General features: G+C 39.6%; 1 protein-coding gene across 1 annotated transcript in view; it reads right to left on the bottom strand.

Moving 5' to 3' along the window:
* Positions 1–14,353, bottom strand: part of SEMA5A (sema domain, seven thrombospondin repeats (type 1 and type 1-like), transmembrane domain (TM) and short cytoplasmic domain, (semaphorin) 5A) — a 274,858-nt gene that overhangs the window by 6,076 nt on the left and 254,429 nt on the right. Inside the window, exons 18-21 of the mRNA XM_009321911.1 lie at positions 11,337–11,507; positions 5,761–5,916; positions 2,627–2,674; positions 186–397 (exon numbers count right to left, since the gene is read on the bottom strand). Coding sequence (XP_009320186.1) covers positions 186–397; positions 2,627–2,674; positions 5,761–5,916; positions 11,337–11,507 — 587 coding nt within the window. The remainder of the gene's footprint in view (positions 1–185; positions 398–2,626; positions 2,675–5,760; positions 5,917–11,336; positions 11,508–14,353) is intronic.

The following is a 14,353-nucleotide window of genomic DNA, read 5'->3' as shown; positions in this document are numbered from 1 at the left end:
TCCCTGGAAACCTTCAAGGTCAGGTTGGACGGGGCTCTGAGCAACCTGATCTAGTTGAAGATGTCCCTGCCCATGGCAGGGGGGTTGGACTAGATGACCTTTAGAGGTCCCTTTCAACCCAAACTATTCTATGATTCTATGACCATATACATTGTGTATTACAGAGCTCCCAACCCACTTCTCACCTTGATGGCTTCTACAGAATCATATTTGTCCAGTTTGTTGATATGGTTGGTAATGCTGGTGTTTAGAGGAGCTGGTGACACAGGATGGATGACAGTTGCATCATGAGACTGTTGTTGGTATCGTTGGCAGTAAGTGTAAACAAGCAGCGTAAGGAGGCAACCAAGTATTGAGCTACTTAATCCCACTGCGATCATGTGAAACATGTTGAACTCTGCAGAGTAGAGAGAAGAAGACAATCTTATTTTTAAGGAAGTAGCTATAAAAGCTTAAGCTTGGGGAAAAACGTAGACAAGTGCTTGATTCAAATAAGGATAAGGGAAATTTCATGTCTTTCCCAGAAACATCTCAGCTGCAATGGTTTATCCCTGCAGTAGCAAATGCATTGTACTTCCCTGAAGGGATCATTATAAGAATCTTAGATACCCATACATCTCTGTAAGTATTAAGACTGAAGATTTTTGAAAGATGCTTTAACAAGTTCAGAACCCAAATAACAGATGAATGAATTGCATTTTGTATGTTTGAAGAGTTCAGCAAAATTTCTTCGGACTGTATAACAAAGCCTTTTTATATATAAATTATGTATATAATGTACATACATAGCTTTTTTTCATTGAACTACAGTATCACCTCCTCTGCTGTTCTTCTAGTTCTTTCTCTTACACATAGTGACTTGTGGCAGAATAAACAAAATCCTGGTATCTTTGAATCACAATCCTAATTTCTCTGAAATGTTTTCCATATTCCCTTTATTTGGTGCATGTCCCAAAGGAGTGGCATACATTTTTTCCATCCCCTGCTTTGATTCTTGCTGGGTCTTACCGTTTCTTTGTCTTTGATATATGGCCAACTTGTTCCCCTCTCCAGCCTTCAGAATTTTTTCTATATGGAAGGGTGGGGCGAGGATGAAACGGTAGCATTTTAGGGGAAAATGGGAAGGGGGCGGAAGAGAGAGACTCCTTAAAGCTCAGTGTGCTTTTAACCATAGCAGCCAGAGAGTGCAAAGTCAACAACTCAGAACCCAGCACTCTCCTGTCTGCTCTGCCCTCCAAAGGTACTACAGGATCAGATGGTGGGAAACCCTCTCCACCTGCACAAGGATTAAAACTGAGAGGAAGCTCATTGCTGCATGAAACTGTAGAAGGGAATCTACAGCACAATCATGCCCTGACGTTCCTGAACAGAGATATCGGGTCACATGGGGCACCAGTAGGATTAGCTGGAAATAAACAAATTACACTGCTTTTCACTGTTATTTCGAACTGGAGCTGTGCTTTTTTATTAACAAAGAAGTATCAGTGAGAAGCTTGTGTTGGAAATTTCATCTTAACATTACTGAAAATTTGTTTGTGGTTGCCTACGTGCACAAACGAAAGATTGTAAACTGAAAGACTGGCACTAGTCTGAAAAACACCTGTTAGACGTTTTTCACTGTAATACAGAAAAATGGTCCAGCACATGGGTCCCATTTTTGGCAAATGCCTAAGGTAGGAGCTTTACATGCCTACTGTGCATTTAGAAACACAAACGAATATTTAGGTGACTAGGTTGACTACCCCAATATATAAATTTTCACTGAGATATCCTTCTACACTTCTATGAGAATTTCCCACTGTTGCAGAACTTGCCAAAATATTTTCAATGTACCACTGCTAATTAGAAAAAAAAAACAAATCGCATTATCCTGGCTCCCATAACAAGTTACCATGCACACTAGCACCCTTGCATAACCCCTGTGTTTTCATTGTCCCTTATTAGGTTAAAAATGCGGCTTATCTGTGCATGGAAGAATACTAGAACCGGCCAGAGCTATTACCATGATGACACAGACTAAGCGTGATAGCTCAGCACAAAAAAATGGTCATTTTTCCTTTTTCTTCTTCTTATTGTTTGGGTTTTTTTAACAGTTTTCTCTTTCAAGATTTATTTTGCTAGCATCAGGACTCTCTGGAATGGAACTTTTTTTTTTTACTTTTTAGTTTTGTCTTTGGCAGCGAAGCTGAAAATGAGTCCCAGATACAGTCTGAGCTATTAAATGCATTAGCAGGCTAGCTTTCTGCTATTCATTTGGAGTCCCAAAAAGGTTTGTGAAATTATTATCCTGAAAAAGGTGGAGCAACTTTACAAATTTTGACCTACTGATAACTAGCTTATAATAGGAATTTCTTTTTGAGACAAGGGTGACTGCCATACTGAAAAAGAAGAAAATACAAACATCCAGTAATACATGTTCTCGTGTCAAAGGTGAGCAATGGCCGATGGACATTTAATGAGAAATCCTGTAGTAACTACATCTCTTTTTCTGCACAAGTGTAAATAATGAGAATGCAGCATTGAGAAGGTAGAATAAAACTAAGAGAGTGCAAAAGGTGAAACAAAAGGAAAAAATGGGGAATCAACATTTCAGCATTTAACACACATCTAGAGCTGAAAAGCTTACCGCCACATCGTTTTTCTTCTATGCTGCTGGATCGTGCCACTGATATTTCTAGAAAAATAAATAAACCACTTATGCCAAGGAGAAAAAATATTGCAGAGAACTACTAGTTTGATTAACACAGTAAGGATTTAAAAATTTGTTCTACTACATTCACTCCAAATCTAAAGTAAAAAAGATTTTGACTATGTGGTAGAATTAACAAAAAGGTCCCATGACATCTTCAGGTTCCTTAGTTTCCCAAGCAAAAGCAGCAACATATTTAATTCTTGCCTCAAAACATCTCTGGAATTAAAAAGATGAAGTACACATGAAAACATTCTTTGTGGAGTTTAAGCATGTTGAGAAAGCATTGATTTTCTGAATAGTAAAATTAATGAGAGTTTAATTACCTTGTGTTCAAATGGGCTCATTACTTCTAAAGTCACGTCTAGCACTAGTGTGAGAAGAGGGAATTTACGAATCTTCAAAAAAGATGACTGCCAATTTCATGGGTCTCAATTGTAAACTAATAAAATGTAATTCCAGCTTGTATCCTTACCATTTTGACTTTGGAAACATTCTGAATAAATATTGAATAAAATCTGTCGGCAACCAAGTTTTCCCACTCTTTACTTCAGAACCATGGCTTCTGTGAAGGGAAGTCCTGCCTTACAAACCTCTTGAACCTCTCTGAAACAGTCAATGATCATGTGGATATGGGTGGGGTAACTGACACTGTCTACCTGGATTTCAAAAAAGCTTTTAACTTCCTTGTCAAAGGCTTTCCAAGCAACAAGTGAGATGAGGGAAAAGACAGAAAACAGGGCAGTACTATGTGCCCAGTACTATGTTACCACTTCTACAGGGACCTAGGCTTTTCAGCAGAGCTAGAAAAGCAGGAGGCAGATGTGGGTTTGAAGCTTGCTGATGATACAAAGTCAAGGTAGCATGGACAAGGGCATGTTGTGAAGAGCTGCAGAAGGGCCCTACAAAACTAGGCAATAAAATAGCAAATGAAACAGAAGGTAGATCAGTATAAAGCGATATATACAGTAGAACGCCATCCTGGTTTAACATATAAAATGGTGGGCTGTGAGCTGACCGTTACTACTCATAAGTGAGGCTGGGGGTTTACGACAAATTGTTCCATGAAAATATCAGCTTAGTGCTCAGAAGCAATCAAAGAGACAAACCAAATGCTAGGTACTACCAAGAAAGCAATAGTGAATAGGACAGGATATCAGCATTATGGCACTTTACAAATCCATGTGTTGTCCACACCATGAACACTGTGTGCACTTCTGGTTTTCCCATCTAAGGATATCTCTAGTAGAACTAAAAACAGACCAGAGAAGGGCAGCAATGATGGCCACAGGTATGCAATAGCTTCTGTATGAGGAATAACAGAGTAGGCTCTCCACCGCCAAAAGATGATCCACATGCAGCTACTGCTAAAGGGATCACAATTTTTTACCTTTCTTCACATGCTAAATCAATACTAACTATTTTCAAAATGAGAAAGTATCAGACCTGACAGAACAGCACTCTCACAGAGAGTTAAAGGCTGAGAACATACTTTGTCTGGTTGAGACTGTTAATTCACAATCCAAACAAAAAGCAGAAAAAAATGTACCAGAAAACCATAAAGCTCTGCAAGGTAATGTTGGTAAGGACTAACTCTGGAAGCACAGGAGCAGCAATGACGAGGAGGAGTCATTTTTGCACTCTGCAAGAATCACTCTATGTACTAAGTTCTGTAAAGGAACAGAGCTAAGGTAAGCAGGAGGAGGAGGAGACAACATGAGGGTGGACATGCCAGCACACTAGCTGAGGAAAGGAGGGAGGTGAATTAGAAAAAGAAAGAGAGGTCAGGAGGTAGGGAGGGAGGGAGGGAGAGAACTCTGAGTCGGAGGACCTGGAAGAGTGAAAGCAAGCTGAGCGATCCCAAGAAAGCAAGCTAGTTTGCCTAAGGTGAGCGTAATGGGCATGACCTTATCTGCTGTGATACGGGTAATTTGAGGAGGAGTGGCAAACAAACCAGAAGGGTGAGAGAAGAGGTGGCTCATTTCAGATTCTGAAAATGCCTACTTTCCAAAACAAGATATAGAGCTTATATTGGATTAAGCAGGGGATTCACAGAACGTGAATATTAACAGAGCTGCTTCAAAAGCCTGAGAAAAAGGGGGAAATATAATGTGGGAGTTTTTGCTTTCACACTGACATTTTTCACATTGGTTTTGGAGGAAAAAATAGTAGTTGGGAGTTAAAGCATTATGCACTATCCATAAAAACAGTGTTTAAATTTGTGGATTTCTTTGTTATATTGTACTATACTGTACCACATAGTCACAGAAAAAAAAGGTTGCTGTACTGAGTAAACATAATTGCATTTCAAATGATACATTAAAATGTAAATTTCTCTGTCTATGAATAGACTGCTAGCTTTTTTTAACGTACACAGGCGGAAAGATGACTGTTAACAGCAGTGCAATGTGGCCACCCATACTGTTGCATGGATTTAAATGACTGCTGTGATTTAAAAAAAAAAAAAAAAGAGTACAGTCATGATTTTCGATAAATGCTATAGAATAATACATGACGTGACTATCCATCAGGTACTTAGCGTTAATGGGGGAGATAAGGACCTGAGGCACAGTTAATAGTATTTATCTTTCTAAGCAGTTATTAATTTAAGGGACTCTGTGAAATGATTTCCAGATTAACTACCACAGCACCCACTTTTATATATGTAAACCACAAAACCTAGAGGAATGTTTCTCTAATAACCCCAAAGTCTCAAAAACACATAAATTAAAGAGCAAACTATTTCTCCTAGCTGTCTACAGCCATCCCTGCACCCTGCTACCAAGTAGGAGGGGAGGGACCTGCAGAATGCTGTGACGGTGACTAACCAAAGTCCCAGGCGTGACAGCAGGGACAGGTCCACAGCACTCTGTGCCATGAGGCAGATTTTCATGAAGACACTACATCTAGCAACATCGGCTCTACATAGTAGACCAACACACTTTGGCTGACAAAAGGCAAGTCCTGTGCCAGCTCTTGTCTCTGCACAGTGCAGTCTGGAACAGTACTACGCCTCGCTCCTGAAACGTTGAGAGATTTCACTAATCTTTCAAGGAGCAGGCTGATCTCACCTGGTATAAAGTTGGAGTCCAAAGCACAGGCTCGGCTCTCCGTGGTGTTGCCCGTGCACTGGCTGCCCACAGGAAACAAAATGATGCACTGACGAATGCGGAACTGGAAGCCAGACGAGTCGCAGTCGGACCACTCGGACCACTCGGACCAGCTGTCTGCAACAGGCAGAGGGGGACACACAGACAGACGCTGCAATTAAATGCTTCAAGCACACCAAGTGAGAGAGAAATAGCCTGTATTTCTGAATTATGACAGAAGGCTTCATCCCCAGCTACCACCAACTAGCAGAGGACAGCTCTTTCAGTACAATAAAACAAAGGCAGTTCAGCTTTGGCAAAAGCCTCTGAAATGTGGAGTGTGATGGTAAATTTGTCACAGACGTATTACAGCTTTGGCTTCTGCCGCGGCCTTTGTGTGTGGAAGTGAGAAGCTGGAGAGATTCTGCGGTGGTGACTGAAAGAGTGATTGCTGTGGAATTAATTCCAGTCTAGGTTGTTAGGGTGGACAATGACACTGTCTTTTTTTTATGAACCTGACAAGTAGCAATGAGAGCTGTAGGAATATGTATTCCAGGTCTGAAACAGGATGTTTATTTAACCACAAAAATAGTAGTATCTTGCAGATATGGTTGGTTTTTTTTTTTTTTTTTTGGTTTTTTTTTTTCAGGTCCATTTCTTTGCTGTAGATAGATCTCATCAAATATTCTCACCTTCTCTTCCCCATTCAGTTCATTATCAGCTTCTATTGTTTCTCTACATTTCTTCCTCTGCCTATGTAGTTTTGATTAAGACTTTTTTTTTCATGCCTGCGTGATCTCAGAATATTCCCTTAAATGAAGTGAATTGATCTCATTCCCATGAGGTGCTGTGAGTTTACTGAGCGCAGCTTTCTTACAATTCAAGCACAAGTCTTGCCTTCATAGCAGTCTTCTGAGTTTGGCATGTATAGTAGAAGACAGAGCTCAGTTAAACATTTTTCTTTCTTCTGCTGGCTTTCTCACTGAGGTATGTTTTATGGTTTTGATACGCATTAAATAGTCCTAGTATGCCAAACCAGTTTTGTTTCTACTTCAAAATTTTAATTGATTTTATGTCACTATGAAGCAAATTTACAAATTTCATTTTGCTTCAAATAAAAAAGTATATGTTAACCTAATTTTGTTTCAAGTTAGATTGAAGAACATTAAAATTTGTGAATAATTTGGAAAATTCATGAAGGTTAGGTACACTTTTTATGAATCAGGTGGAAAGTCAGGAAAGTCTTGCACTGTTTTGGGACCCTTTCAATACATTGCATAAATCCAGCATACAAGGTTCACATTTACTCATTACTTTCCCCTTGGCCATAGAAGAAAAGGCTAAAACTCTCAGTCACCTAAAATTTAACAGATTCTAATAGGAGTATTTGAGATCACAGTCTTGAAAAATGTCAAGCAATATATGCTTTCCATGACAATGTTGGACATTCACTTCCTAACCAATAGTATGGTAAAAAGAAATGGATGGAGGAGATGGACGTAACTTCAGCACAGAAAACCTCAAGCTGTGGTCCTGGAACAATTTCAAGACAGTAGAAGCGTGCTGGTTAGAGACAGGAGCAACCAGTCCTAGCAGTCTGTTGTTCAGATGCATGTCATCACTTGTGGAGTTGTTCATAAAATAGATTTACTCAGCAAGCTCATGTAAGAACCTGGATATCGGTATTTATGAACAATTAGCAACTGTCTGGATGGGGCCTCCTTTGAGCAACAGGGCAAATACCTTGATACAAGCAGCTGATGTCAAACAGTAGGATCTTGTTATTGTGAGGAGCAAGAATACTCAGCTCTGTCCTTCAGCTCTTCTGCTTCCTAGGAGAGGTCTTGGGAGGACCTCATTTGCAGAGTGGGTAGTAGGAGCATGGAGGCAGATGATATAATGTAGTTGGATCCTAATTCAGCAGGGTAGGAGAGCTGAGGTGGGAGTCAAGCAAATGGAGCAGGCTTCTTCCTGCTTATATAGTGTGGCACGGCCAGGAGCTGCTGTTGTCACCACCAGTGTCAGCTGCTGGACCTAAGTAAACTAAGTACATGGATCCTTACCTTAAATATTTGGTAACAATAAAGCCCTGCTTATTCAAGTTTAAAGGAACGCTGCTCATTACAAATCTTGGCCCAGCTCTTGTCGGTGGCAGAGAGCATGCTTAAGCCAGAGCAGATACTCTTCCCCAGTCCTGGTATAATTGGGATATACGCAGCAGCTGCCAAAATGCTCGTGAGCATCCTAAATGCAGCTTGTTGGCTGATGCACTCTGCAGCCTCATCTTGTCCAATGTGCTTTTGGCCCACCAGGTTCCTTGCTGAAGGGGCTACATCCTGTGATAAAATAGGAACCTCCGAGTACGTGTAGATCATGCTAGGTTACATACTGGTGACTGGGCAAGGCTACTGTTCCAGCCTGCCCTTTAGGCATGGGTCTTCTGTCAAGGTGTTTTGAGCAGGGGGTCCTATAAAAGACACTACGTGCATTGGGACCTTCCCACATATGCAACACGGGGCATCTCCCTCCCATCCTGGAGTCCCATGGTGCTGCCCAGGCGCTACAGCACAGGTAGTCAGTGGGTCTGGTGCCATGCTGATCAGCTCCGTCTGGCACATAGAATCACAGAAGAGGAGAGAGGGGACATTAGTGCACGTTTGAGAAGGGTGGGCATCCCTGCAACGGTGGATCCTGGTACCAAACCTGTGTTTTGAGGAGTGCCACTGTTAGGAGCTCAGAGAGTCACACAGAAGTAAGGCACCCAAGACTGACAGATGTATCATTTCAAATTGGCAGACCTGCCCTTTGTGGAGCCGCTATCTCTGTCATCACGGAGAGGCTGAACCCATAGCTTTTGCATGCACTCCTACAGACTCAGTTACCCTGCCTCACCCTTTTGATTTCTTTAACTTCAAAGTATCTGAGGCTCTCCACCTCAAGCAGGCTCCTCTCAACTTGCTCCTCAGTTCTTTGCAAAAGTCACGAGAACGGACAAGAGAGGGTGGATGGGAGAGGTGTTTAATCTCGAACTGCTTTTCACCTCTAACACAGCAAGGCTTACTCAGATGTCATGTTTTCTTCCTACAGAGTCTTGGCTGGCCTTTGAAGCCAGGTTAAGTCCAAGCAGTTCCTGAAAGATCCCTTGGTCAGGAAGGCACCTCAGAAAGATCAGGCCACCCACCAGTTTGTAAAATTATAAATTTCTCTCACACAGAGCTACACCCTAATTTCTAAATGCTCAACTGCTTTATCCATTATTTGCATGTGTGAGTTAGCAATTCAAGGATAGAATATATTTTCCCCTCTTACAGAAGCAGTAAATACTTTCAGTATAAAATACTGCTTTATTCAGTGCATTAGGGACACTGTTGCAACTAATTACACTTACTGATAAGCAGCCTATAAACCACTACTGATCAATAGTGCAGGGCTTCCATTCATATTAATGCGATTGCATTTGAATAAATTAAAAGCAAAAACATAAATGCAGTGATTCAGCTTTTAAAATGAAAGATGAGAAAAACTGATATAACAGCTGGTTAAGACACAAGTCTGTTACTTTCTTTTAAATGCATACTTGCATACTTTCAGTTGGATTTGCCATTAACCCTCCATATCCTCAAAATATCCTTAGTATCAGGATTCCAGAAATTTTAGTTTTTTGCTGGTTTTGTTTGGCCAAAGAAAAAAAGTACTATTTCAAATTCCAAGAAATCTTTACTCTTTTCACAACTTAAGAAACATTATAAATAATTTCCATTTTTGCTTATGCATTTCTGTGTTGGTTGGTTGTTCTTAGATTCCAAGTGTCACTACTATTCCCTTCCTATATTAAACATGCCACTCAAGCAGCGAATGTCACCAATGGTACTTCCAGATCTGCACAAGGAGGAACCGCTGGCCACATGATCCTCACTACAAGAAAATGGCTCTGCAGGGATGCAGGAGTCTGTTCAAACTTGACATGTGTAGCACTGCAATTATTTTTGTCCCATACCAATGTGAAATAAGAACAGTACAAAAAAGTTTTTAAATCTACATCGTAAACATGAGGCAAGGGCCATTCTCACAGCTAGTTGATGATGTGCTGTTTCAAAAAACTCTGGTAAATTTTCAGTGAGATTGAAATATTAATAAAACATCACAGAATGTGACAAATACACTTCACCCTCTGAAATTTTATTGCTTTATAAAAGTTTTCACTTCCTTGAACCAAAATGAAACCAATCTCCTCCTCCTCCACCCCCCATCTACTCCAAAATTTGGCTAACAAGCAGGTCCAAATAAAATGAAGAGATTATTTATAAATGTTTGCAAACTGTCATTTCTAGAAAATGGTGGTAGAAAACAAATGCACAGCAAGAGAAATCGCTACAATACTAGCACAACGAATGCACGAGTTCTGACCTTTTAAAGATGCCTTAAGGATCCCAAGGCAGCTATGTAACTTCTACATACAAATACATACTATTTGTCTTGAAAAATCAAATCAACTGATTTCTATGTTTGGGGTCTTTTTAAACACAATACAGTGTTGCATCTGCTTTAATTTTGACAAAGTAGGTACTTCTATTCTGCTGCAAGACAGGCAGTGCCTAGAAAAGGAAATTAACTTAAATTGTAGTTCAGCACAGGTAATAGGATCCATAAATTTGAACTCATGGGGCTTGTGCCTTAACATGCACAGCCTCATCATATGAGCAGAAAACTTTTGCTATGAAGTCTAAGCGCTCTCAGTGAAGCAAGTAATACAATGTGGCATCAGAGCTGCTTATTTTTTTGCTGTTGCCTGTAATCCATTAATCAGCAATAAATGAAAACAGATTTTCCCTCTGGCTTTTCACTAATCATTTTATCTGGGTTTGTGTGGTTTTACTCTCTATTTGTCACTTAAATTTCATGAAAAAAATTAGTTTCCTTGAATGTGGTCAAAAGGCAGAGTCAAAGTTACAGAAAAAGTCATGAACCATAATACCATACAACTAACAGGAGTGCCGAGACATTTCATTTACTAAGTACTCCACAGTCATTTAAAAAGATGAAGTCTCTGCTCCTTAACATCCGAAGTTGAAGAAGGTATTTTACAAAGAGCATTAAGGTTTGCTCTGTGTTTTATATGAAAACAGGGCAAACATTATCTACTTGAAGGACCTTGTGATAACATGTGTTGTTGAATATTAACCTCAGCAATTTGCTTGCTGTGAATGTTTAGTGTTATAATAAATGCACTTCTTAGTGATATTGTTATTAAAAGTCTCCCAGGCTGTTTGCATGATCCACTTCAAATACTTTACAATTTTAGTTTATCCAGAACTGGAACCTGGTAACTTGAATTTTAATTTTTAAAGAGGGAGGGAGGAGGTAGTGTCCTGTAGGCAATATCCTGCTATTACTTGATTTAATGTGATTGTAGCATGTAAGAGCTCATTGTGCACTTCATAAGGGAGAGAAATTATTTGCTTCTAAATAATAGATCAAGGAGCATTATGTTGCCTAACTGTGAATGCCTTATTCTGTGGCCCACAAACAACAAAGCTGCATCGGCTGATATATCATACCTGGACACGGCTGTGTGTTACAGAGTGCTTCTTCAGTGTGCAGTCCAAGGCAGATATCTCCTCCATATGCTGGTGCCGGGTTTGTGCAGGAGCGGGTTCTCATGTAATGCCCTCCTCCACAAGTTGCCGAGCACTTTGACCAAGATGACCAACAAGACCAGCCTCCATCCACTGAAAAGGCACAAAATAATCATATTGTTCCGAGTTAAAGTGTGACATGACATAATCCAACTCATCTTTCTCATATTCTGTGGATCCAACTCATGGCCTACTGAAATTATTGGACATTTTTAGGTGTCACCGAACATAGGCCCACAGATTTAATCTTACCACAATGCAATTCGATTTACATATTTTAAAAGCCCCTGGTATACTGGGAAGTCATCCGTATAAGACACTTCCAGTGGGTACCATAATAGCTTTAAGGCCAAAACTCTTCTTTTTCTTTTTCTTTTCTTTTCTCACTTGTGAGGAAATAAAATACCAAAGCTTGTTTAGCAGAAGTATTATATGCTCAAACTAATTTTTTATTCATAAAATAAAACTTAGCCCAATAATATCAACAGAGACTGAGGAATCCAGACTTTGTTTTGCAAACCAGGTGAGATTGCCTTAACCCTACAACCCATTTTAATTGATCTAACACAGTTGTAGGGTTTGATGGGCCAATATAATGTTACAATCTTAATGCAGCTCTCGCATAGATGCCAGCTGCAGAACAATGGCAGTAGTTCAAAAAAGCAACAGACAAATGACAAAAAGGAGTTGCCACTTAAAGTTTCAAACACAGATTGTTGAAGAATATTTTTTTTCCCCCATCAGTATGTACTGATTCAAGTATGTCAAACTGTTCTCCAGTCTGAGTTTTCACAAGGTTCCTCTGAAACGTAGGCTGGATTTCACAGGAGCCCCATTTGTCGGATGGCTTTCGACACATGGCCGCTAGACAGGCTTCTAATGAAAGTTCACCTCATTGCCTGCACTGGACTGGCTCCTTTGCAGCCACTGTTCTTAAAGCTACTGCTCCAGGGTGTATTTCTGGCATTTATGGCCATATTGCTGCCCATCTGCCAAAGGCTTCCTATCTGCAGCCACATGACAAAGTCAGATGTACTTCTCCCAGGGACAGCATTCCCTCTGCACAGAATCTCAGTATTTTGTTAATTTCTCTTTCAATTTTTTTCTGGAGGGAAAAAGGCACCAAAAGACTAAACTTTCAAAATTTTCATATCCTACAAAAAATGGATTTCTTTTCAAACCTCTATTTAAAGTGTTATCACTTGCTTTCTTAAGTAAGGAAATTATTTACCGCGTCTGCAACTGATTAAAAGAAATACAGTGTGTGTAATTCAACTGACACTAATAGATGAGACCCTAAGTATAATAAAGGCAATGTGCCAGTAAAGTTTTGTTTTACGACAGCGCCCTAAACTGAGCAGAAGTTTTGCCTTTTTTTCTCCCATCATTCACACCAGCAGTGGGTATTTTACCACACAAAACAGAAACTCATTATTGCCTACTTTTAAAAATACTAGGTAAGTACACATTTTCTGTACACCATTTTTACAGTGCGCTCATTGAAGACATTCCTTGTAAGACTTTACTTCATGGTTTGTTGAAACAATCGATTGTCACTGATGTCTCCAAAACATTCATCCAGCATTTCACAATGACTCCTTTTGATCCTTTCTGTTCAATTAATCAAACAGCCTTTCAAGGAGTAAACCAGTTTCCACTGGTTTATTGAAATGCTATTCCATAATTATCTCTTACCAAAAAAAAGGAGGTTCCAAATCTGAAAAAAATTAACTTGCAATGAAAATATCTGTGCAGGATTTGTATTTACATTCTCTCTTAGATGGAGACGTAGAACATTAAAAAAATACTCATTTTATTTGGTAGCATTGTACACCACAAATGCACCCATTGAATCAAGTAGAATGATTTCTATGCAAAGGCTGCAACAGTGAGAAAATGGGCTAGGAGAATGTGGTTATTTTGATATTAAAACCTATACGTGCATTTTTGAATGTACTTTCCAATACAACATACCTTCAGGTTCTCATCTGCTAATCAAACAGGGAATTCGCTAGTGCATACCTAAGGCTATTAACTAATCCTGTAAGTGTTGTTGAATATATAACATTTTAGTCTCTGTATTGTTTGCAGCATTATCCTATAAATCAAGAAAGCATGGAGTTGGCACTTCTTTGCTAAGAACAATAGTTGTAAGAACTTTTGCAAGTAATGTATCTGGCCTCTGAATAGCCTGATTGGACAGACAGGATTCATGGAATTTGGTACCATATTCCAAGTGTGTCATTTAAAAAATTTCCATTATTAAGGAATTCAATTATTGCTACTTTTTTTTTTTTTATATATATGTTTGATGATGCTTTATCATCCTTTGTCTATTATATTATGTCTCCATTCACTGTAATGAAGACAGTGACCCCCAACACTTTCTACTTACTTTTCAATGGACCAGAGTGAAAATTACAAATGCACATGCATTCGAAACTGCCATCTGCCATCTATCTGTAGGTGGCCAAGAACACAGAGACCGACGTGACATCTAGGAATGTCACCATGTTCCACAACTGCGGTGATCATAGCTATACTATAAGCCTTCGGATGTAAAGGGAGAAGTGGGTCTGGGGAAGATGGGAGAGGACAGACATAATATAATAGACGTTAGATTTGATCATGGTTGAGCTGGACGGTGTAAGTATAACTTTTTTTCTTAGTGACTATTTACTGACAGGCTGCCATCCTAAATCTCTAGTCCTCTCAAGGATTATCGTAACTACCTCTTTTATTTGTCCCCAGAACTTTTCCTTCTCAGCAACAAAGGATGATAAAGCATCATCATGGTTAAATAAGATCAAAGGAGTGGGTATTTACTGCTTGAGTTTTTACAAGACCTAAATAGAGCTCTGTGGTTTCTTTCATCTTTCTTTAAAGTTGCTTAGCAACACAGCACCATCTGGTTTGTTTGTTTGGTTTTTTTTTTCTTT

Source organism: Pygoscelis adeliae, unplaced genomic scaffold, assembly GCF_000699105.1.
Source record: "Pygoscelis adeliae isolate BGI_AS28 unplaced genomic scaffold, ASM69910v1 Scaffold144, whole genome shotgun sequence".
Lineage (NCBI taxonomy): Eukaryota > Metazoa > Chordata > Aves > Sphenisciformes > Spheniscidae > Pygoscelis > Pygoscelis adeliae.
This window is presented reverse-complemented; position numbering and strand designations above follow the sequence as displayed.